The sequence below is a fragment of the Salmo salar genome, chromosome ssa13 (assembly GCF_905237065.1).
Source record: "Salmo salar chromosome ssa13, Ssal_v3.1, whole genome shotgun sequence".
NCBI lineage: Eukaryota > Metazoa > Chordata > Actinopteri > Salmoniformes > Salmonidae > Salmo > Salmo salar.
This window is the reverse complement of record NC_059454.1, coordinates 114,813-142,163: the sequence shown is the minus strand read 5'-3', so window position 1 is coordinate 142,163 and position 27,351 is coordinate 114,813. Positions and strand designations below refer to the sequence as shown.

At 47.5% G+C, this 27,351-nt stretch overlaps 1 protein-coding gene across 1 annotated transcript in view; it reads right to left on the bottom strand.

The window, feature by feature from the left end:
- LOC106566319 (plexin-B3) overlaps window positions 1–27,351 on the bottom strand; it is a 415,201-nt gene that overhangs the window by 322,702 nt on the left and 65,148 nt on the right. The window contains exons 10-13 of the mRNA XM_045692714.1: window positions 5,833–5,949; window positions 2,118–2,208; window positions 1,781–1,953; window positions 1,192–1,343 (exon numbers count right to left, since the gene is read on the bottom strand). Coding sequence (XP_045548670.1) covers window positions 1,192–1,343; window positions 1,781–1,953; window positions 2,118–2,208; window positions 5,833–5,949 — 533 coding nt within the window. The remainder of the gene's footprint in view (window positions 1–1,191; window positions 1,344–1,780; window positions 1,954–2,117; window positions 2,209–5,832; window positions 5,950–27,351) is intronic.

Here is a 27,351-nt window from a genome sequence, read left to right as displayed (position 1 = left end):
CCTTGTGTCTGAACGGTCAAATCTGATTCCTGGCCTTGCGCCTTGTGTCAGAATGGTCAAATCTGATTCCTGGCTATGCGCCTTGTGTCTGAACGGTCAAATCTGGTTCCTGGCCATGCGCCTTGTGTCTGAACAGTCAAATCTGATTCCTTTTCCCTCTTGGAGTTACGTTGTATTGTTTTTGGGCTGCGTCCCTGGTGAACATTCTTTAAAGGGTGGTGCCTTTATTTTTGCACACCCTGCACTCCGTTCTTTGCATATTTTTCCGTGTGAATATTTTATTAAACTTAATTCCCGGAATCATCTGTCTCCTGCGCCTGACTCCACCTCTCCTGATTACTCACGCCACCCGTTGTGACATTTTTATATAAATATGAACTTGATTGAACAAAACATGCATGTATTGTATAACATAATGTCCTAGGATTGTCATCTGATGAAGATCATCAAAAGTTAGTGCTGCATTTAGCTGTGTTTTGGGTTTTTGTGACATATATGCTTGCTTGAAAAATGGCTGTGTGGTTATTTGTGCCTATGTACTCTCCTAACATAATCTAATGTTTTGCTTTCGCTGTAAAGCCTTTTTGAAATTGGACAATGTGGTTAGATTAACGAGAGTCTTATCTTTCAAATGGTGTAGAATAGTCGTATGTTTGAAATATTGAAATAATTGCATTTTTTAGGTTTTTGTATTTTGCGCCACGCGATTCCACTGGCTGTTGAATAGAGTGGGACACTAACGTCCCACCTAGCCCATAGAGGTTAACAGTGTTCTGACGCTGTGGTTTTAACGTTCATTTGCTCGTTTATGTGAAAAGTGACGACGTCAGGAAGAACAGCTAAATAGGGACCTCAGCTTGACAGACAGACAGACAGACAGACAGACAGACAGACAGACAGACAGACAGACAGACAGACAGACAGACAGACAGACAGACAGACAGACAGACAGACAGACAGACAGACAGACAGACAGACAGACAGACAGACAGACAGACAGACAGACAGACAGACAGACAGACAGACAGACAGACAGACAGACAGACAGACAGACAGACAGACAGACAGACAGACAGACAGACAGACAGACAGACAGACAGACAGACAGACAGACAGACAGACAGACAGACAGACAGACAGACAGACAGACAGACAGACAGACAGACAGACAGACAGACAGACAGTAATTACCTGGTAGAGATGAGGTACCCATGGGACTGAGGCAGGCAGCTGACCCCAGCTACAGTCACTCCTCCCTGGATGTCCTGGTAGTGCATCCCCAGGTTGGACCCACGGATTGTGATCAGAACGCCTCCCTCCACCGGACCACTCACTGGCTGGATCTGACAGGGACAGAACAGGACAGGAGAGGACAAGACAGGAGAGGACAAGACAGGAGAGGATAGGACAGGACAGGACAAGACAGGAGAGGACAGGACAGGAGAGGACAGGAGAGGACAGGAGAGGACAGAGCAGGAAAAGGGGTTTACTAATATCCAAAAACAACATGGTAAAGGAGTTGAACAAACTAAAGTCTCAATGTTGTTTGTATCACTTTAGTCTCAATGTTGTATTTGTATCACTAAAGTCTTCATTAGAAAGCATCTCAGATCCTAATGAACCTGATTCCAGAACAACACTTCTCTTGAGACAGTTTATAAATACGGGCCCCGAATCCCAGGTACGGGCCCCGAATCCCAGGTACGGGCCTCGAATCCCAGGTACGGGCCCCGAATCCCAGGTACAGGACAGTAATGTTCAGAGCGATGAGTACGTGTACCTGTGTGATCTGAGGCGAGGGACAGGTGTCAGCGGGCCCAGGTGAGCTGCTACAGGAGAGATTGTAGACACAGCCTGGCGTCTCTCCACCACACCAGACACAGCCGTACCCAGAAGACACCGCTCTGCACTGGCTACAGTCAGACTGGCCCACTGAACAGTCATATAGCTGCACTGTGGGTGGACAACACAACGCACCAGTTACCACCAATGTCAAAGTATATTTTTAAAAATTCCACTTTAATTGTACTCCAAGAGTTGACAAATGTACATTTTCTTCATTCTCAAGTGATAGCAGTGAATGGAACACAGTGTAGAATACAACAGAGATGTCTCACGTCTGAGGATGGGAGCAGTGTCGACGCGACGGGAACCTCTTTGTAGATAGATGGGAGCAGAGTACTCCAACTGTTTCAAAGGGTACTGGAACTGAGAGAGGCGGGCAGAGAGAGGAGAGGGCAGAGAGGGGAGAGGGCAGAGAGAGGAGAGGGCAGAGAGAGAGGAGAGGGCAGAGAGAGAGGAGAGGGCAGAGAGAGAGGAGAGGGCAGAGAGAGAGGAGAGGGCAGAGAGAGAGGAGAGGGCAGAGAGAGAGGAGAGGGCAGAGAGGGGTAGGTAGAGAGGGGTAGGTGAGAGAGGGGTAGGTAGAGAGGGGCAGGCAGAGAGAGGAGAGGGCAGAGAGAGGAGAGGGCAGAGAGAGGAGAGGGCAGAGAGAGGAGAGGGCAGAGAGGAGAGGGGTAGGTAGAGAGGGGTAGGTAGAGAGGGGTAGGTAGAGAGGGGCAGGCAGAGAGGGGCAGGCAGAGAGAGGAGGGCAGAGAGGGGAGGGCAGAGAGGGGAGAGGGCACAGAGGAGAGGGCACAGAGGAGAGCGCAGAGAGAGGAGAGGGCCGAGAGAGGAGAGGTCAGAGAGAGAGGAGGGCAGAGAGAGGAGGGCAGAGAGAGGAGGGCAGAGAGGGACAGGCAGAGAGGGACAGGCAGAGAGGGACAGGCAGAGAGGGGCAGGCAGAGAGGGGCAGGCAGAGAGGGGCGGCGCAGAGAGGGGAGGCCAGAGAGAGGGAGGCCAGAGAGAGGAGGCCAGAGAGAGGAGGCCAGGGCAGAGAGGAGGAGAGGGCAGAGAGGAGGAGAGGGCAGAGAGGGGAGGAGAGGGCAGAGAGGAGGAGAGGGGCAGAGAGAGGAGAGGGCAGAGAGAGGAGAGAGGGCAGAGAGAGGAGAGAGGGCAGAGAGAGGAGGAGAGGGCAGAGAGAGGAGAGAGGGCAGAGAGAGGAGGAGAGGGCAGAGAGAGGAGGAGAGGGCAGAGAGAGGAGGAGAGGGCAGAGAGAGGAGGAGAGGGCAGAGAGAGGAGGAGAGGGCAGAGAGAGGAGGAGAGGGCAGAGAGAGGAGGAGAGGGCAGAGAGAGGAGGAGAGGGCAGAGAGAGGAGGAGAGGGCAGAGAGAGGAGGAGAGGGCAGAGAGAGGAGGAGAGGGCAGAGAGAGGAGGAGGAGAGAGGGCAGAGAGAGGAGGAGAGGGCAGAGAGAGGAGGAGAGGGCAGAGAGAGGAGGAGAGGGCAGAGAGAGGAGGAGAGGGGCAGAGAGAGGAGGAGAGGGCAGAGAGAGGAGGAGAAGGCAGAGAGAGGAGGAGAGGGCAGAGAGAGGAGGAGAGGGCAGAGAGAGGAGGAGAGGGCAGAGAAAGGAGAGGGCAGAGAGAGGAGAGGGGCAGAGAGTGGAGGGCAGAGAGTGGAGGGGCAGAGAGTGGAGGGCAGAGAGGGAGCGGGCAGAGAGGAGCGGGCAGAGAGGGAGCGGGCAGAGAGGAGCGGGCAGAGGAGCGGGCAGAGAGGAGAGGGCAGAGAGAGGAGGAGAGGGCAGAGAGAGGAGGAGAGGGCAGAGAGAGGAGGAGAGGGCAGAGAGAGGAGGAGAGGGCAGAGAGAGGAGGAGAGGGCAGAGAGAGAGGAGGGCAGAGAGAGAGGAGGGCAGAGAGAGGAGGGCAGAGAGAGGAGGGCAGAGAGTGGAGAGGGCAGAGAGTAGAGAGGGCAGAGAGTAGAGAGTAGAGAGGGCAGAGAGTAGAGAGGGCAGAGAGTAGAGAGGGCAGAGAGTAGAGAGGGCAGAGAGAGGAGGGCAGAGTGGAGAGGGCAGAGAGGAGAGGGCAGAGAGTGGAGGGCAGAGAGGAGAGGGCAGAGAGGAGAGGGCAGAGAGTGGAGGGCAGAGAGTGGAGGGCAGAGAGTGGAGGGCAGAGAGTGGAGGGCAGAGAGTGGAGGGCAGAGAGTGGAGGGCAGAGAGTGGAGGACAGAGAGTGGAGGACAGAGAGTGGAGGACAGAGAGAGGTTATTATTGTTATAACATTGTTATATATAAAGTCATACTATATTTGTAAGACACAATGTTGTGGAATGTTATTAAAATTATATGTAAGGGTTTATTTTTAAATATATGTTTGTTTGTTTTTAAATATTCACTACCAATCAAAAGGTTTGGACACACCTACTCATTCAAGGGTTTTTCCTTATTTTTCCTATTTTCTACATTGTTGAATAATAGTGAAGACATCAAAACTATGAAATAACACATATGGAATCATGTAGTAACCAAAAAGTGTTAAACGAATGCTTTTCTAACAGTCTTGAAGGAGTTCCCACATATGCTGAGCCCTTGTTGGCTGCTTTTCCTTCACTCTGCGGTCCAACTCATCCCAAACCATCTCAATTGAGTTGAGGTCGGGTGATTGTGGTAGCCAGGTCATCTGATGCAGCACTCCATCACTCTCCTTGGTCAAATAGCCCTTACACATCCGGGAGGTGTGTTTGGTCATTGTCCTGTTAAAAAACAAATGATAGTCCCACTAAGCGCAAACCAGATGGGATGGCGTATTGCTGCAGAATGCTGTGGTAGCCATGCTGGTTAAGTGTGCCTTGAATTCTAAATAAATCACAGACAGTTGCACCAGCAAAGCACCCCCACACCATAACACCTCCTCCTCCATGCTTCACGGTGGGAACCACACATGCAGAGATCACCCGTTCACCTACCCTGCGTCTCACAAAGACACGGCGGTTGGAACCAAAAATCTCAAATTTGGACTCATCAGACCAAAGGACAGATTTCCACCGGTCTAATATCCATTGCTCATGTTTCTTGGCATAAGCAAGTCTCTTCTTATTATTGGTGTCCTTTAACAGTGGTTTCTTTGCAGCAATTCAACCATGGAGGCCTGATTCACTCAGTCTCCTCTGAACAGTTGATGTTGAAATGTGTTTGTTACAGCAGAGGTAACTCTGGGTCTTCCTTTCCTGTGCCGGATCTCATGAGAGTCAGTTCCATCAAAGTGCTTGATGTTTTTTGCGACTGCACTTGAAGAAACTTTCAAAGTTCTTGAAATGTTCCGCATTGACTGACCTTTATGTCTTAAAGTAATGATGGACTGTCATTTCTCTTTGCTTATTTGAGCTATTCTTGCCATAATATGGACTTGGTCTTTTACCAAATAGGGCTAACTTCTGTATACCACCCCTACCTTGTCACAACACAACTGATTGGCTAAAATGCATTAAGAAGGAAAGAAATTCCACAAATTAACACCTGTTAATTGAAATGCATTCCAGGTGACTACCTCATGAAGCTGGTTGAGAGAATGCCAAGAGTGTGCAAAGCTGTCATCAAGGCAATGGGTGGCTACTTTGAAGAATCTAAAATCTAAAGAACATTTTGATTTGTTTCACACTTTTTGGTTGCTACATGATTCCATATCTGTTATTTCATAGTTTTGATGTCTTCACTATTATTCTAAAATGTAGAAAATAATACAAATAAAGAAAAACCCTTGAATGACTAGATGTGTTCAAACTTTTGACCGATAGTGTGTGTGTGTGTGTGTGTGTGTGTGTTTAAGTGTGTGTGTGTGTGTTTAAATGTGTGTGTGTTTAAATGTGTGTGTAAGTATGTGTGTGTTTAAGTGTGTGTGTGTGTGTGTGTTTAAGTGTGTGTGTGTTTAAGTGTGTGTGTGTTTAAGTGTGTGTGTGTGTTTAAGTGTGTGTGTGTGTGTGTGTGTTTAAGTGTGTGTGTTTGTGTGTGTGTGTGTGTGTAAATACCTGGTGGACAGAGCATGTAATGGTGGTAACCTTGGTTTCAGGGTCATTCTTCAGAGTGGCGTTCAGTTTAAGCTCCTCCCCCACAACGACCACCACACAGGAATACTGTTCCTCGCCCTGAAGATGACAACACACCTGTCTCAGTGTCAACACACAATCACCTGTCTCTGTCTCAGAGTCCAACACACAATCACCTTTCTCTGTCACAGTGTCAACACACAATCACCTGTCTCTGTCTCAGAGCATCAACACACAATCACCTGTCTCTGTCTCAGTGTCAACACAAACACCTGTCTCTGAGCATCAACACACAATCACCTGTCTCTGTCTCAGTCTCAACACACAATCACCTGTCTCTGAGCATCAACACACAATCACCTGTCTCAGTGTCAACACACAATCACCTGTCTCTGAGTATCAACACACAATCACCTGTCTCAGTCTCAGAGCATCAACACACAATCACCTGTCTCTGTCTCAGAGCATCAACACACAATCACCTGTCTCTGTCTCAGTGTCAACACACAATCACCTGTCTCTGAGCATCAACACACAATCACCTGTCTCTGTCTCAGTGTCAACACACAATCACCTGTCTCTGTCTCAGTGTCAACACACAATCACCTGTCTCAGAATGTCAACACAATCACCTGTCTCTGTCTCAACACACAATCACCTGTCTCTGTCTCAACACACAATCACCTGTCTCAGAATGTCAACACACAATCACCTGTCTCTGTCTCAGTGTCAACACACAATCACCTGTCTCAGTGTCAACACACAATCACCTGTCTCAGTGTCAACACACAATCACCTGTCTCAGTGTCAACACACAATCACCTGTCTCAGTGTCAACACACAATCACCTGTCTCTGTCTCAGTGTCAACACACAATCACCTGTCTCTGAGCATCAACACACAATCACCTGTCTCTGAGCATCAACACACAATCACCGGTCTCTGTCTCAGTGTCAACACACAATCACCGGTCTCTGTCTCAGTGTCAACACACAATCACGGTCTCTGTCTCAGTGTCAACACACAATCACCGGTCTGTCTCAGTGTCAACACACAATCACCTGTCTCTGTCTCAGTGTCAACACACAATCACCTGTCTCTGAGTGTCAACACACAATCACCTGTCTCTGATGATCAACACACAATCACCTGTCTCTGAGCATCAACACACAATCACCGGTCTCTGTCTCAATGTCAACACACAATCACCGGTCTCTGTCTCAGTGTCAACACACAATCACCGGTCTCTGTCTCAGTGTCAACACACAATCACCGGTCTCTGTCTCAGTGTCAACACACAATCACCTGTCTCTGTCTCAGTGTCAACACACAATCACCTGTCTCTGAGTGTCAACACACAATCACCTGTCTCTGAGCGTCAACACACAATCACCTGTCTCTGAGCGTCAACACACAATCACCTGTCTCTGAGCGTCAACACACAATCACCTGTCTCTGAGCGTCAACACACAATCACCTGTCTCTGAGCGTCAACACACAATCACCTGTCTCTGAGCGTCAACACACAATCACCTGTCTCTGAGCATCAACACACAATCACCTGTCTCTGTCTCAGTGTCAACACACAATCACCTGTCTCTGTCTCTGTGTCAACACACAATCACCTGTCTCAGTGTCAACACAAACACCTGTCTCTGAGCATCAACACACAATCACCTGTCTCTGTCTCAGTCTCAACACACAATCACCTGTCTCTGAGCATCAACACACAATCACCTGTCTCAGTGTCAACACACAATCACCTGTCTCTGAGTGTCAACACACAATCACCTGTCTCAGTCTCAGAGCATCAACACACAATCACCTGTCTCAGTCTCAGAGCATCAACACACAATCACCTGTCTCAGTCTCAGAGCATCAACACATAATCACCTGTCTCAGTGTCAACACACAATCACCTGTCTCTGTCTCAGTGTCAACACACAATCACCTGTCTCTGAGTGTCAACACACAATCACCTGTCTCTGATTGTCAACACACAATCACCTGTCTCAGAGCATCAACACACAATCACCTGTCTCAGAGCATCAACACACAATCACCTGTCTCAGTCTCAGAGCATCAACACACAATCACCTGTCTCAGTCTCAGAGCATCAACACACAATCACCTGTCTCTGTCTCAGAGCATCAACACACAATCACCTGTCTCTGTCTCAGAGTCAACACACAATCACCTGTCTCAGTGTCAACACACAATCACCTGTCTCAGTGTCAACACACAATCACCTGTCTCAGTGTCAACACACAATCACCTGTCTCTGTCTCAGTGTCAACACACAATCACCTGTCTCTGAGCATCAACACACAATCACCTGTCTCTGAGCATCAACACACAATCACCTGTCTCTGTCTCAGTGTTAACACACAATCACCGGTCTCTGTCTCAATGTCAACACACAATCACCGGTCTCTGTCTCAGTGTCAACACACAATCACCGGTCTCTGTCTCAGTGTCAACACACAATCACCGGTCTCTGTCTCAGTGTCAACACACAATCACCTGTCTCTGTCTCAGTGTCAACACACAATCACCTGTCTCTGAGTGTCAACACACAATCACCTGTCTCTGAGCGTCAACACACAATCACCTGTCTCTGAGCGTCACACAATCACCTGTCTCTGAGCGTCAACACACAATCACCTGTCTCTGAGCGTCAACACACAATCACCTGTCTCTGAGCATCAACACACAATCACCTGTCTCTGAGCATCAACACACAATCACCTGTCTCTGTCTCAGTGTCAACACACAATCACCTGTCTCTGTCTCTGTGTCAACACACAATCACCTGTCTCAGTGTCAACACAAACACCTGTCTCTGAGCATCAACACACAATCACCTGTCTCTGTCTCAGTCTCAACACACAATCACCTGTCTCTGAGCATCAACACACAATCACCTGTCTCAGTGTCAACACACAATCACCTGTCTCTGAGTGTCAACACACAATCACCTGTCTCAGTCTCAGAGCATCAACACACAATCACCTGTCTCAGTCTCAGAGCATCAACACACAATCACCTGTCTCAGTCTCAGAGCATCAACACATAATCACCTGTCTCAGTCTCAGTGTCAACACACAATCACCTGTCTCTGTCTCAGTGTCAACACACAATCACCTGTCTCTGAGTGTCAACACACAATCACCTGTCTCTGATTGTCAACACACAATCACCTGTCTCAGAGCATCAACACACAATCACCTGTCTCAGTCTCAGAGCATCAACACACAATCACCTGTCTCTGTCTCAGAGCATCAACACACAATCACCTGTCTCTGTCTCAGTGTCAACACACAATCACCTGTCTCTGAGCATCAACACACAATCACCTGTCTCAGTCTCAGCGCATCAACACACAATCACCTGTCTCTGTCTCAGTGTCAACACACAATCACCTGTCTCAGTGTCAACACACAATCACCTGTCTCAGTGTCAACACACAATCACCTGTCTCAGAATGTCAACACAATCACCTGTCTCTGTCTCAACACACAATCACCTGTCTCAGAATGTCAACACACAATCACCTGTCTCAGAATGTCAACACACAATCACCTGTCTCAGAATGTCAACACACAATCACCTGTCTCAGTGTCAACACACAATCACCTGTCTCAGTGTCAACACACAATCACCTGTCTCAGTGTCAACACACAATCACCTGTCTCAGTGTCAACACACAATCACCTGTCTCTGAGCATCAACACACAATCACCTGTCTCTGTCTCAGTGTCAACACACAATCACCTGTCTCAGTGTCAACACACAATCACCTGTCTCTGAGCGTCAACACACAATCACCTGTCTCTGTCTCAGTGTCAACACACAATCACCTGTCTCTGTCTCAGATGTCAACACACAATCACCTGTCTCAGTGTCAACACACAATCACCTGTCTCTGAGTGTCAACACACAATCACCTGTCTCTGTCTCAGTGTCAACACACAATCACCTGTCTCTGTCTCAGTGTCAACACACAATCACCTGTCTCTGTCTCAGTGTCAACACACAATCACCTGTCTCTGTCTCAGTGTCAACACACAATCACCTGTCTCTGTCTCAGTGTCAACACACAATCACCTGTCTCTGAGTGTCAACACACAATCACCTGTCTCTGAGCGTCAACACACAATCACCTGTCTCTGAGCGTCAACACACAATCACCTGTCTCTGAGCGTCAACACACAATCACCTGTCTCTGAGCGTCAACACACAATCACCTGTCTCTGAGCGTCAACACACAATCACCTGTCTCTGAGCATCAACACACAATCACCTGTCTCTGTCTCAGTGTCAACACACAATCACCTGTCTCTGTCTCTGTGTCAACACACAATCACCTGTCTCAGTGTCAACACAAACACCTGTCTCTGAGCATCAACACACAATCACCTGTCTCTGTCTCAGTCTCAACACACAATCACCTGTCTCTGAGCATCAACACACAATCACCTGTCTCAGTGTCAACACACAATCACCTGTCTCTGAGTGTCAACACACAATCACCTGTCTCAGTCTCAGAGCATCAACACACAATCACCTGTCTCAGTCTCAGAGCATCAACACACAATCACCTGTCTCAGTCTCAGAGCATCAACACATAATCACCTGTCTCAGTCTCAGTGTCAACACACAATCACCTGTCTCTGTCTCAGTGTCAACACACAATCACCTGTCTCTGAGTGTCAACACACAATCACCTGTCTCTGATTGTCAACACACAATCACCTGTCTCAGAGCATCAACACACAATCACCTGTCTCAGTCTCAGAGCATCAACACACAATCACCTGTCTCTGTCTCAGAGCATCAACACACAATCACCTGTCTCTGTCTCAGTGTCAACACACAATCACCTGTCTCTGAGCATCAACACACAATCACCTGTCTCAGTCTCAGCGCATCAACACACAATCACCTGTCTCTGTCTCAGTGATCAACACACAATCACCTGTCTCAGTGTCAACACACAATCACCTGTCTCAGTGTCAACACACAATCACCTGTCTCAGAATGTCAACACAATCACCTGTCTCTGTCTCAACACACAATCACCTGTCTCAGAATGTCAACACACAATCACCTGTCTCAGAATGTCAACACACAATCACCTGTCTCAGAATGTCAACACACAATCACCTGTCTCAGTGTCAACACACAATCACCTGTCTCAGTGTCAACACACAATCACCTGTCTCAGTGTCAACACACAATCACCTGTCTCAGTGTCAACACACAATCACCTGTCTCTGAGCATCAACACACAATCACCTGTTCTGTCTCAGTGTCAACACACAATCACCTGTCTCAGTGTCAACACACAATCACCTGTCTCTGAGTGTCAACACACAATCACCTGTCTCTGTCTCAGTGTCAACACACAATCACCTGTCTCTGTCTCAGTGTCAACACACAATCACCTGTCTCAGTGTCAACACACAATCACCTGTCTCTGAGTGTCAACACACAATCACCTGTCTCTGTCTCAGTGTCAACACACAATCACCTGTCTCTGTCTCAGTGTCAACACACAATCACCTGTCTCTGTCTCAGTGTCAACACACAATCACCTGTCTCTGTCTCAGTGTCAACACACAATCACCTGTCTCTGTCTCAGTGTCAACACACAATCACCTGTCTCTGTCTCAGTGTCAACACACAATCACCTGTCTCTGAGTGTCAACACACAATCACCTGTCTCTGAGTGTCAACACACAATCACCTGTCTCTGTCTCTGAGCGTCAACACACAATCACCTGTCTCTGTCTCTGAGCGTCAACACACAATCACCTGTCTCAGTCTCTGAGCGTCAACACACAATCACCTGTCTCAGTCTCTGAGCGTCAACACACAATCACCTGTCTCAGTCTCTGAGCGTCAACACACAATCACCTGTCTCAGTCTCTGAGCGTCAACACACAATCACCTGTCTCAGTCTCTGAGCGTCAACACACAATCACCTGTCTCAGTCTCTGAGCATCAACACACAATCACCTGTCTCAGTCTCAGAATGTCAACACACAATCACCTGTCTCAGTCTCAGAATGTCAACACACAATCACCTGTCTCTGTCTCAGTGTCAACACACAATCACCTGTCTCTGTCTCAATGTCAACACACAATCACCGGTCTCTGTCTCAGTGTCAACACACAATAAACTGTCTCTGAGTATCAACACACAATCACCTGTCTCTGAGCATCAACACACAATCACCTGTCTCTGTCTCAGTGTCAACACACAATCACCTGTCTCTGTCTCAGTGTCAACACACAATCACCTGTCTCTGTCTCAGTGTCAACACACAATCACCGGCTCTGTCTCAGTGTCAACACACAATAAACTGTCTCTGTCTCAGTGTCAACACACAATCACCTGTCTCTGAGCATCAACACACAATCACCTGTCTCTGTCTCAGTGTCAACACACAATCACCTGTCTCTGTCTCAGTGTCAACACACAATCACCTGTCTCTGTCTCTGAGCGTCAACACACAATCACCTGTCTCAGTCTCTGAGCGTCAACACACAATCACCTGTCTCAGTCTCAGAATGTCAACACACAATCACCTGTCTCTGTCTCAGTGTCAACACACAATCACCGGTCTCTGTCTCAGTGTCAACACACAATCACCGGTCTCTGTCTCAGTGTGAACACACAATCACCTGTCTCTGTCTCAGTGTGAACACACAATCACCTGTCTCTGAGTGTCAACACACAATCACCTGTCTCTGAGTGTCAACACACAATCACCTGTCTCTGAGTGTCAACACACAATCACCTGTCTCTGAGTGTCAACACACAATCACCTGTCTCTGTCTCAGTGTCAACACACAATCACCTGTCTCTGTCTCAGTGTCAACACACAATCACCTGTCTCAGTGTCAACACACAATCACCTGTCTCAGTGTCAACACACAATCACCTGTCTCTGTGTCAACACACAATCACCTGTCTCTGTGTCAACACACAATCACCTGTCTCTGTCTCAGTGTCAACACACAATCACCTGTCTCTGAGTGTCAACACACAATCACCTGTCTCTGAGCGTCAACACACAATCACCTGTCTCTGAGCGTCAACACACAATCACCTGTCTCTGAGCGTCAACACACAATCACCTGTCTATGAGCATCAACACACAATCACCTGTCTCTGTCTCAGTGTCAACACACAATCACCTGTCTCTGTCAAAACCGGTCTGTCTCAGTGTCAACACACAATTGCCTGTCTCTGTCTCAGTGTCAACACACAATCACCTGTCTCTGTCTCAGTGTCAACACACAATCACCTGTCTCTGTCTCAGTGTCAACACACAATCACCTGTCTCTGTCTCAGTGTCAACACACAATCACCTGTCTCTGTCTCAGTGTCAACACAATCACCTGTCTCAGTCTCAGAGCATCAACACACAATCACCTGTCTCAGTCTCAGAGCATCAACACACAATCACCTGTCTCAGTCTCAGAGCATCAACACATAATCACCTGTCTCAGTCTCAGAGCATCAACACATAATCACCTGTCTCTGTCTCAGTGTCAACACACAATCACCTGTCTCTGTCTCAGTGTCAACACACAATCACCTGTCTCTGAGTGTCAACACACAATCACCTGTCTCTGATTGTCAACACACAATCAACTGTCTCAGAGCATCAACACACAATCACCTGTCTCAGTCTCAGAGCATCAACACACAATCACCTGTCTCTGTCTCAGAGCATCAACACACAATCACCTGTCTCTGTCTCAGTGTCAACACACAATCACCTGTCTCTGAGCATCAACACACAATCACCTGTCTCAGTCTCAGTGTCAACACACAATCACCTGTCTCTGTCTCAGTGTCAACACACAATCACCTGTCTCAGAATGTCAACACAATCACCTGTCTCTGTCTCAACACAATCACCTGTCTCTGTCTCAACACACAATCACCTGTCTCAGAATGTCAACACACAATCACCTGTCTCAGAGTCAACACACAATCACCTGTCTCAGAGTCAACACACAATCACCTGTCTCAGTGTCAACACACAATCACCTGTCTCAGTGTCAACACACAATCACCTGTCTCAGTGTCAACACACAATCACCTGTCTCAGTGTCAACACACAATCACCTGTCTCTGAGCATCAACACACAATCACCTGTCTCTGTCTCAGTGTCAACACACAATCACCTGTCTCAGTGTCAACACACAATCACCTGTCTCTGAGTGTCAACACACAATCACCTGTCTCTGAGTGTCAACACACAATCACCTGTCTCTGAGTGTCAACACACAATCACCTGTCTCTGTCTCAGTGTCAACACACAATCACCTGTCTCTGTCTCAGTGTCAACACACAATCACCTGTCTCTGTCTCAGTGTCAACACACAATCACCTGTCTCTGTCTCAGTGTCAACACACAATCACCTGTCTCTGTCTCAGTGTCAACACACAATCACCTGTCTCTGAGTGTCAACACACAATCACCTGTCTCTGTCTCTGAGCGTCAACACACAATCACCTGTCTCTGTCTCTGAGCGTCAACACACAATCACCTGTCTCAGTCTCTGAGCGTCAACACACAATCACCTGTCTCAGTCTCTGAGCGTCAACACACAATCACCTGTCTCAGTCTCTGAGCATCAACACACAATCACCTGTCTCAGTCTCAGAATGTCAACACACAATCACCTGTCTCAGTCTCAGAATGTCAACACACAATCACCTGTCTCTGTCTCAGTGTCAACACACAATCACCGGTCTCTGTCTCAATGTCAACACACAATCACCGGTCTCTGTCTCAGTGTCAACACACAATCACCGGTCTCTGTCTCAGTGTCAACACACAATCACCTGTCTCTGTCTCAGTGTCAACACACAATCACCTGTCTCTGAGCATCAACACACAATCACCTGTCTCTGTCTCAGTGTCAACACACAATCACCTGTCTCTGTCTCAGTGTCAACACACAATCACCTGTCTCTGAGTGTCAACACACAATCACCTGTCTCTGAGTGTCAACACACAATCACCTGTCTCTGATTGTCAACACACAATCAACTGTCTCAGAGCATCAACACACAATCACCTGTCTCAGTCTCAGAGCATCAACACACAATCACCTGTCTCTGTCTCAGAGCATCAACACACAATCACCTGTCTCTGTCTCAGTGTCAACACACAATCACCTGTCTCTGAGCATCAACACACAATCACCTGTCTCAGTCTCAGTGTCAACACACAATCACCTGTCTCTGTCTCAGTGTCAACACACAATCACCTGTCTCAGAATGTCAACACAATCACCTGTCTCTGTCTCAACACAATCACCTGTCTCTGTCTCAACACACAATCACCTGTCTCAGAATGTCAACACACAATCACCTGTCTCAGAGTCAACACACAATCACCTGTCTCAGAGTCAACACACAATCACCTGTCTCAGTGTCAACACACAATCACCTGTCTCAGTGTCAACACACAATCACCTGTCTCAGTGTCAACACACAATCACCTGTCTCAGTGTCAACACACAATCACCTGTCTCTGAGCATCAACACACAATCACCTGTCTCTGTCTCAGTGTCAACACACAATCACCTGTCTCAGTGTCAACACACAATCACCTGTCTCTGAGTGTCAACACACAATCACCTGTCTCTGAGTGTCAACACACAATCACCTGTCTCTGAGTGTCAACACACAATCACCTGTCTCTGTCTCAGTGTCAACACACAATCACCTGTCTCTGTCTCAGTGTCAACACACAATCACCTGTCTCTGTCTCAGTGTCAACACACAATCACCTGTCTCTGTCTCAGTGTCAACACACAATCACCTGTCTCTGTCTCAGTGTCAACACACAATCACCTGTCTCTGAGTGTCAACACACAATCACCTGTCTCTGAGTGTCAACACACAATCACCTGTCTCTGTCTCTGAGCGTCAACACACAATCACCTGTCTCTGTCTCTGAGCGTCAACACACAATCACCTGTCTCAGTCTCTGAGCGTCAACACACAATCACCTGTCTCAGTCTCTGAGCGTCAACACACAATCACCTGTCTCAGTCTCTGAGCATCAACACACAATCACCTGTCTCAGTCTCAGAATGTCAACACACAATCACCTGTCTCAGTCTCAGAATGTCAACACACAATCACCTGTCTCTGTCTCAGTGTCAACACACAATCACCTGTCTCTGTCTCAATGTCAACACACAATCACCGGTCTCTGTCTCAGTGTCAACACACAATCACCGGTCTCTGTCTCAGTGTCAACACACAATAAACTGTCTCTGTCTCAGTGTCAACACACAATCACCTGTCTCTGAGCATCAACACACAATCACCTGTCTCTGTCTCAGTGTCAACACACAATCACCTGTCTCTGTCTCAGTGTCAACACACAATCACCTGTCTCTGTCTCTGAGCGTCAACACACAATCACCTGTCTCAGTCTCAGAATGTCAACACACAATCACCGGTCTCTGTCTCAATGTCAACACACAATCACCGGTCTCTGTCTCAGAGTCAACACACAATCACCTGTCTCTGTCTCAGTGTGAACACACAATCACCTGTCTCTGAGTGTCAACACACAATCACCTGTCTCTGAGTGTCAACACACAATCACCTGTCTCTGAGTGTCAACACACAATCACCTGTCTCTGAGTGTCAACACACAATCACCTGTCTCTGAGTGTCAACACACAATCACCTGTCTCTGTCTCAGTGTCAACACACAATCACCTGTCTCAGTGTCAACACACAATCACCTGTCTCAGTGTCAACACACAATCACCTGTCTCTGTGTCAACACACAATCACCTGTCTCTGTGTCAACACACAATCACCTGTCTCTGTCTCAGTGTCAACACACAATCACCTGTCTCTGTCTCAGTGTCAACACACAATAACCTGTCTCTGAGTGTCAACACACAATCACCTGTCTCTGAGTGTCAACACACAATCACCTGTCTCTGAGTGTCAACACACAATCACCTGTCTCTGAGTGTCAACACACAATCACCTGTCTCTGTCTCAGTGTCAACACACAATCACCTGTCTCTGAGCGTCAACACACAATCACCTGTCTCTGTAGCGTCAACACACAATCACCTGTCTCTGTCTCAGTGTCAACACACAATCACCTGTCTCTGTCTCTGTGTCAACACACAATCACCTGTCTCTGTCTCTGTGTCAACACACAATCACCTGTCTCTGTCTCTGTGTCAACACACAATCACCTGTCTCTGTCTCTGTGTCAACACAATCACCTGTCTCTGTCTCAGTGTCAACACACAATCACCTGTCTCAGTCTCAGAGCATCAACACACAATCACCTGTCTCAGTCTCAGAGCATCAACACACAATCACCTGTCTCTGTCTCAGTGTCAACACACAATCACCTGTCTCTGTCTCAGTGTCAACACACAATCACCTGTCTCTGAGTGTCAACACACAATCACCTGTCTCTGATTGTCAACACACAATCACCTGTCTCAGAGCATCAACACACAATCACCTGTCTCAGTCTCAGAGCATCAACACACAATCACCTGTCTCTGTCTCAGAGCATCAACACACAATCACCTGTCTCTGTCTCAGTGTCAACACACAATCACCTGTCTCTGAGTATCAACACACAATCACCTGTCTCAGTCTCAGCGCTCAACACACAATCACCTGTCTCTGTCTCAGTGTCAACACACAATCACCTGTCTCAGTGTCAACACACAATCACCTGTCTCAGAATGTCAACACACAATCACCTGTCTCAGAATGTCAACACAATCACCTGTCTCTGTCTCAACACACAATCACCTGTCTCAGAATGTCAACACACAATCACCTGTCTCTGTCTCAGTGTCAACACACAATCACCTGTCTCAGTGTCAACACACAATCACCTGTCTCAGTGTCAACACACAATCACCTGTCTCTGTCTCAGTGTCAACACACAATCACCTGTCTCTGTCTCAGTGTCAACACACAATCACCTGTCTCTGTCTCAGTGTCAACACACAATCACCTGTCTCAGTGTCAACACACAATCACCTGTCTCTGAGTGTCAACACACAATCACCTGTCTCTGTAGTGTCAACACACAATCACCTGTCTCTGTCTCAGTGTCAACACACAATCACCTGTCTCTGTCTCAGTGTCAACACACAATCACCTAGTCTCTGAGCGTCAACACACAATCACCTGTCTCTGTCTCTGAGCGTCAACACACAATCACCTGTCTCTGTCTCTGAGCGTCAACACACAATCACCTGTCTCAGTCTCTGAGCGTCAACACACAATCACCTGTCTCAGTCTCTGAGCGTCAACACACAATCACCTGTCTCAGTCTCTGAGCGTCAACACACAATCACCTGCAGTCTCTGAGCGTCAACACACAATCACCTGTCTCAGTCTCAGAATGTCAACACACAATCACCTGTCTCTGTCTCAGTGTCAACACACAATCACCTGTCTCTGTCTCAGTGTCAACACACAATCACCTGTCTCTGTCTCAGTGTCAACACACAATCACCGGTCTCTGTCTCAGTGTCAACACACAATAAACTGTCTCTGTCTCAGTGTCAACACACAATCACCTGTCTCTGAGCATCAACACACAATCACCTGTCTCTGTCTCAGTGTCAACACACAATCACCTGTCTCTGTCTCAGTGTCAACACAATCACCTGTCTCTGAGTGTCAACACAATCACCTGTCTCTGTCTCTGAGCGTCAACACACAATCACCTGTCTCAGTCTCAGAATGTCAACACACAATCACCTGTCTCTGTCTCAGTGTCAACACACAATCACCTGTCTCTGTCTCAGAGTCAACACACAATCACCGGTCTCTGTCTCAGAGTCAACACACAATCACCTGTCTCTGTCTCAGTGTCAACACACAATCACCTGTCTCTGTCTCAGTGTGAACACACAATCACCTGTCTCTGAGTGTCAACACACAATCACCTGTCTCTGTCTCAGTGTCAACACACAATCACCTGTCTCAGTGTCAACACACAATCACCTGTCTCAGTGTCAACACACAATCACCTGTCTCAGTGTCAACACACAATCACCTGTCTCTAGTGTCAACACACAATCACCTGTCTCTGAGTGTCAACACACAATCACCTGTCTCTGAGTGTCAACACACAATCACCTGTCTCTGAGTGTCAACACACAATCACCTGTCTCTGAGTGTCAACACACAATCACCTGTCTCTGAGTGTCAACACACAATCACCTGTCTCTGAGTGTCAACACACAATCACCTGTCTCTGAGTGTCAACACACAATCACCTGTCTCTGTCTCAGTGTCAACACACAATCACCTGTCTCTGTCTCAGTGTCAACACACAATCACCTGTCTCTGTCTCAGTGTCAACACACAATCACCTGTCTCAGTGTCAACACACAATCACCTGTCTCTGAGCATCAACACACAATCACCTGTCTCTGAGCATCAACACACAATCACCTGTCTCTGAGTGTCAACACACAATCACGCTGTCTCAGTGTCAACACACAATCACCGTCTCTGTCTCAGTGTCAACACACAATCACCTGTCTCTGTCTCAGTGTCAACACACAATCACCTGTCTCTGAGTGTCAACACACAATCACCTGTCTCTGAGCGTCAACACACAATCACCTGTCTCTGAGCGTCAACACACAATCACCTGTCTCTGAGCGTCAACACACAATCACCTGTCTCTGAGCGTCAACACACAATCACCTGTCTCTGAGCGTCAACACACAATCACCTGTCTCTGTTAGCGTCAACACACAATCACCTGTCTCTGCAGTGTCAACACACAATCACCTGTCTCTGTCTCAGTGTCAACACACAATCACCTGTCTCAGTGTCAACACACAATCACCTGTCTCAGTGTCAACACACAATCACCTGTCTCTGAGTGTCAACACACAATCACCTGTCTCGAGTGTCAACACACAATCACCTGTCTCGAGTGTCAACACACAATCACCTGTCTCTGAGTGTCAACACACAATCACCTGTCTCTGAGTGTCAACACACAATCACCTGTCTCAGAGCGTCAACACACAATCACCTGTCTCTGAGCGTCAACACACAATCACCTGTCTCTGTCTCAGAGCATCAACACACAATCACCTGTCTCTGTCTCAGAGCATCAACACACAATCACCTGTCTCAGTCTCAGAGATCAACACACAATCACCTGTCTCAGGTCTCAGAGCATCAACACACAATCACCTGTCTCTGTCTCAGCATCAACACACAATCACCTGTCTCTGTCTCAGTGTCAACACACAATCACCTGTCTCTGAGTGTCAACACACAATCACCTGTCTCTGATTGTCAACACACAATCACCTGTCTCAGAGCATCAACACACAATCACCTGTCTCAGAGCATCAACACACAATCACCTGTCTCTGAGTGTCAACACACAATCACCTGTCTCTGAGTGTCAACACACAATCACCTGTCTCTGAGTGTCAACACACAATCACCTGTCTCTGAGTGTCAACACACAATCACCTGTCTCTGAGTGTCAACACACAATCACCTGTCTCTGAGTGTCAACACACAATCACCTGTCTCTGAGTGTCAACACACAATCACCTGTCTCTGAGTGTCAACACACAATCACCTGTCTCTGTCTCAGTGTCAACACACAATCACCTGTCTCTGTCTCAGTGTCAACACACAATCACCTGTCTCTGTCTCAGTGTCAACACACAATCACCTGTCTCTGTCTCAGTGTCAACACACAATCACCTGTCTCAGTGTCAACACACAATCACCTGTCTCTGAGCATCAACACACAATCACCTGTCTCTGAGCATCAACACACAATCACCTGTCTCTGAGCATCAACACACAATCACCTGTCTCTGTCTCAGTGTTAACACACAATCACCGGTCTCTGTCTCAATGTCAACACACAATCACCGGTCTCTGTCTCAGTGTCAACACACAATCACCTGTCTCTGTCTCAGTGTCAACACACAATCACCTGTCTCTGAGCGTCAACACACAATCACCTGTCTCTGAGCGTCAACACACAATCACCTGTCTCTGAGCGTCAACACACAATCACCTGTCTCTGAGCGTCAACACACAATCACCTGTCTCTGAGCGTCAACACACAATCACCTGTCTCTGAGCGTCAACACACAATCACCTGTCTCTGAGCATCAACACACAATCACCTGTCTCTGTCTCAGTGTCAACACACAATCACCTGTCTCTGTCAACACACAATAACCGGTCTCTGTCTCAGTCTCAACACACAATCACCTGTCTCAGTGTCAACACACAATCACCTGTCTCAGTGTCAACACACAATCACCTGTCCTGTCTCAGTGTCAACACAAATCACCTGTCTCTGAGTATCAACACACAATCACCTGTCTCTGCTCAGTCTCAACACACAATCACCTGTCTCAGAGATCAACACACAATCACCTGTCTCAGAGATCAACACACAATCACCTGTCTCAGTGTCAACACACAATCACCTGTCTCGAGTGTCAACACACAATCACCTGTCTCAGTCTCAGAGCATCAACACACAATCACCTGTCTCAGTCTCAGAGCATCAACACACAATCACCTGTCTCAGTCTCAGAGCATCAACACATAATCACCTGTCTCTGTCTCAGTGTCAACACACAATCACCTGTCTCTGTCTCAGTGTCAACACACAATCACCTGTCTCTGAGTGTCAACACACAATCACCTGTCTCTGAGTGTCAACACACAATCACCTGTCTCAGAGCATCAACACACAATCACCTGTCTCAGTGTCAACACACAATCACCTGTCTCAGTGTCAACACACAATCACCTGTCTCTGTCTCAGTGTCAACACACAATCACCTGTCTCTGTCTCAGTGTCAACACACAATCACCTGTCTCTGTCTCAGTGTCAACACACAATCACCTGTCTCTGTCTCAGTGTCAACACACAATCACCTGTCTCTGTCTCAGTGTCAACACACAATCACCTGTCTCTGAGTGTCAACACACAATCACCTGTCTCTGAGTGTCAACACACAATCACCTGTCTCTGAGCGTCAACACACAATCACCTGTCTCAGAGCGTCAACACACAATCACCTGTCTCTGAGCGTCAACACACAATCACCTGTCTCTGAGCGTCAACACACAATCACCTTCGTCTCTGAGCATCAACACACAATCACCTGTCTCTGAGCATCAACACACAATCACCTGTCTTCTCAGAATCAACACACAATCACCTGTCTCAGTCTCAGATGTCAACACACAATCACCTGTCTCTGTCTCAGTGTCAACACACAATCACCGCTGTCTCAGTGTCAACACACAATCACCTGTCTCAGTGTCAACACACAATCACCTGTCTCTGTCTCAGTGTCAACACACAATCAACTGTCTCTGTCTCAGTGTCAACACACAATCACCTGTCTCTGAGTATCAACACACAATCACCTGTCTCTGTCTCAGTGTCAACACACAATCACCTGTCTCTGTCTCAGTGTCAACACACAATCACCTGTCTCTGAGTGTCAACACACAATCACCTGTCTCTGTCAGTGTCAACACACAATCACCTGTCTCTGTCTCTGAGCGTCAACACACAATCACCTGTCTCTGTCTCAGTGTCAACACACAATCACCGGTCTCTGTCTCAGTGTCAACACACAATAAACTGTCTCTGTCTCAGTGTCAACACACAATAAACTGTCTCTGTCTCAGCGTCAACACACAATCACCTGTCTCTGAGCATCAACACACAATCACCTGTCTCTGTCTCAGTGTCAACACACAATCACCTGTCTCTGAGTGTCAACACAATCACCTGCTCTGTCTCTGAGCGTCAACACACAATAACCTGTCTCAGTCTCTGAGCGTCAACACACAATCACCTGTCTCTGTCTCAGTGTCAACACACAATCACCTGTCTCTGTCTCAGTGTCAACACACAATCACCGGTCTCAGTGTCAAACACAATAAACTGTCTCTGTCTCTAGCGTCAACACACAATCACCTGTCTCTGAGCGTCAACACACAATCACCGGTCTCTGTCTCAGTGTCAACACACAATCACCTGTCTCTGTCTCAGTGTCAACACACAATCACCTGTCTCTGCAGTGTCAACACACAATCACCTGTCTCTGCAGTGTCAACACACAATCACCTGTCTCTGTAGTGTCAACACACAATCACCTGTCTCTGAGTGTCAACACACAATCACCTGTCTCTGAGTGTCAACACACAATCACCTGTCTCTGAGTGTCAACACACAATCACCTGTCTCTGAGTGTCAACACACAATCACCTGTCTCTGTCTCAGTGTCAACACACAATCACCTGTCTCTGTCTCAGTGTCAACACACAATCACCTGTCTCTGTCTCAGTGTCAACACACAATCACCTGTCTCTGTCTCAGTGTCAACACACAATCACCTGTCTCAGTGTCAACACACAATCACCTGTCTCAGTGTCAACACACAATCACCTGTCTCAGTGTCAACACACAATCACCTGTCTCAGTGTCAACACACAATCACCTGTCTCAGTGTCAACACACAATCACCTGTCTCTGTCTGTGTCAACACACAATCACCTGTCTCTGTCTCAGTGTCAACACACAATAACCTGTCTCTGTCTCAGTGTCAACACACAATCACCTGTCTCTGTCTCAGTGTCAACACACAATCACCTGTCTCTGTCTCAGTGTCAACACACAATCACCTGTCTCAGTGTCAACACACAATCACCTGTCTCTGAGCATCAACACACAATCACCGGTCTCTGTCTCAATGTCAACACACAATCACCGGTCTCTGTCTCAATGTCAACACACAATCACCGGTCTCTGTCTCAGTGTCAACACACAATCACCGGTCTCTGTCTCAGTGTCAACACACAATCACCGGTCTCTGTCTCAGTGTCAACACACAATCACCGGTCTCTGTCTCAGTGTCAACACACAATCACCTGTCTCTGTCTCAGTGTCAACACACAATCACCTGTCTCTGTCTCAGTGTCAACACACAATCACCTGTCTCTGTCAACACACAATCACCTGTCTCTGTCTCAGTGTCAACACACAATCACCTGTCTCTGTCTCAGTGTCAACACACAATCACCTGTCTCTGTCTGAGTGTCAACACACAATCACCTGTCTCTGTCTCTGAGCGTCAACACACAATCACCTGTCTCTGTCTCTGAGCGTCAACACACAATCACCTGTCTCAGTCTCTGAGCGTCAACACACAATCACCTGTCTCAGTCTCAGAATGTCAACACACAATCACCTGTCTCTGTCTCAGTGTCAACACACAATCACCTGTCTCTGTCTCAGTGTCAACACACAATCACCTGTCTCTGTCTCAGCGTCAACACACAATCACCTGTCTCTGTCTCAGTGTCAACACACAATCACCTGTCTCTGTCTGAGTGTCAACACACAATCACCTGTCTCTGTCTCTGAGCGTCAACACACAATCACCTGTCTCTGTCTCTGAGCGTCAACACACAATCACCTGTCTCAGTCTCTGAGCGTCAACACACAATCACCTGTCTCTGTCTCAGTGTCAACACACAATCACCTGTCTCTGTCTCAGTGTCAACACACAATCACCTGTCTCTGTCTCAGTGTCAACACACAATCACCTGTCTCTGTCTCAATGTCAACACACAATCACCGGTCTCTGTCTCAGTGTCAACACACAATCACCGGTCTCTGTCTCAGTGTCAACACACAATCACCTGTCTCTGTCTGAGTGTCAACACACAATCACCTGTCTCTGAGCGTCAACACACAATCACCTGTCTCTGAGCGTCAACACACAATCACCTGTCTCTGAGCGTCAACACACAATCACCTGTCTCAGTCTCAGAGCATCAACACACAATCACCTGTCTCAGTCTCAGAGCATCAACACACAATCACCTGTCTCAGTCTCTGAGCATCAACACACAATCACCTGTCTCTGTTTCAGTGTCATCACACAATCACCTGTCTCTGAGTGTCAACACACAATCACCTGTCTCTGAGTGTCAACACACAATCACCTGTCTCAGTCTCAGAGCATCAACACACAATCACCTGTCTCAGTCTCAGAGCATCAACACACAATCACCTGTCTCAGTCTCAGAGCATCAACACACAATCACCTGTCTCAGTCTCAGAGCATCAACACATAATCACCTGTCTCTGTCTCAGTGTCAACACACAATCACCTGTCTCTGTCTCAGTGTCAACACACAATCACCTGTCTCTGTCTCAGTGTCAACACACAATCACCTGTCTCTGTCTGAGTGTCAACACACAATCACCTGTCTCTGTCTGAGTGTCAACACACAATCACCTGTCTCTGTCTCTGAGCGTCAACACACAATCACCTGTCTCAGTCTCTGAGCGTCAACACACAATCACCTGTCTCAGTCTCTGAGCGTCAACACACAATCACCTGTCTCAGTCTCTGAGCGTCAACACACAATCACCTGTCTCAGTCTCTGAGCGTCAACACACAATCACCTGTCTCAGTCTCTGAGCGTCAACACACAATCACCTGTCTCAGTCTCTGAGCGTCAACACACAATCACCTGTCTCAGTCTCTGAGCGTCAACACACAATCACCTGTCTCAGTCTCAGAATGTCAACACACAATCACCTGTCTCAGTCTCAGAATGTCAACACACAATCACCTGTCTCTGTCTCAGTGTCAACACACAATCACCTGTCTCTGTCTCAATGTCAACACACAATCACCGGTCTCTGTCTCAGTGTCAACACACAATCACCGGTCTCTGTCTCAGTGTCAACACACAATCAACTGTCTCTGTCTCAGTGTCAACACACAATCACCTGTCTCTGAGCATCAACACACAATCACCTGTCTCTGTCTCAGTGTCAACACACAATCACCTGTCTCTGTCTCAGTGTCAACACACAATCACCTGTCTCTGTCTCAGTGTCAACACACAATCACCTGTCTCTGTCTCAGTGTCAACACACAATCACCTGTCTCTGTCTCAGTGTCAACACACAATCACCTGTCTCTGTCTCAATGTCAACACACAATCACCGGTCTCTGTCTCAGTGTCAACACACAATCACCGGTCTCTGTCTCAGTGTCAACACACAATAAACTGTCTCTGTCTCAGTGTCAACACACAATCACCTGTCTCTGAGCATCAACACACAATCACCTGTCTCTGTCTCAGTGTCAACACACAATCACCTGTCTCTGTCTCAGTGTCAACACACAATCACCTGTCTCTGAGTGTCAACACAATCACCTGTCTCTGTCTCTGAGCGTCAACACACAATAACCTGTCTCAGTCTCTGAGCGTCAACACACAATCACCGGTCTCTGTCTCAATGTCAACACACAATCACCGGTCTCTGTCTCAGAGTCAACACACAATCACCTGTCTCTGTCTCAGTGTGAACACACAATCACCTGTCTCTGAGTGTCAACACACAATCACCTGTCTCTGAGTGTCAACACACAATCACCTGTCTCTGTCTCAGTGTCAACACACAATCACCTGTCTCTGTCTCAGTGTCAACACACAATCACCTGTCTCTGTCTCAGTGTCAACACACAATCACCTGTCTCTGTCTCAGTGTCAACACACAATCACCTGTCTCTGTCTCAGTGTCAACACACAATCACCTGTCTCTGTCTCAGTGTCAACACACAATCACCTGTCTCAGTGTCAACACACAATCACCTGTCTCAGTGTCAACACACAATCACCTGTCTCAGTGTCAACACACAATCACCTGTCTCAGTGTCAACACACAATCACCTGTCTCAGTGTCAACACACAATCACCTGTCTCAGTGTCAACACACAATCACCCTGTCTCAGTGTCAACACACAATCACCTGTCTCTGTGTCAACACACAATAACCTGTCTCTGTCTCAGTGTCAACACACAATCACCTGTCTCTGTCTCAGTGTCAACACACAATCACCTGTCTCTGTCTCAGTGTCAACACACAATCACCTGTCTCTGTCTCAGTGTCAACACACAATCACCTGTCTCAGTGTCAACACACAATCACCTGTCTCAGTGTCAACACACAATCACCTGTCTCAGTGTCAACACACAATCACCTGTCTCTGAGCATCAACACACAATCACCTGTCTCTGTCTCAGTGTTAACACACAATCACCGGTCTCTGTCTCAATGTCAACACACAATCACCGGTCTCTGTCTCAATGTCAACACACAATCACCGGTCTCTGTCTCAGTGTCAACACACAATCACCGGTCTCTGTCTCAGTGTCAACACACAATCACCTGTCTCTGTCTCAGTGTCAACACACAATCACCTGTCTCTGTCAACACACAATAACCGGTCTCTGTCTCAGTGTCAACACACAATCACCTGTCTCTGTCTGAGTGTCAACACACAATCACCTGTCTCTGTCTGAGTGTCAACACACAATCACCTGTCTCTGTCTCTGAGCGTC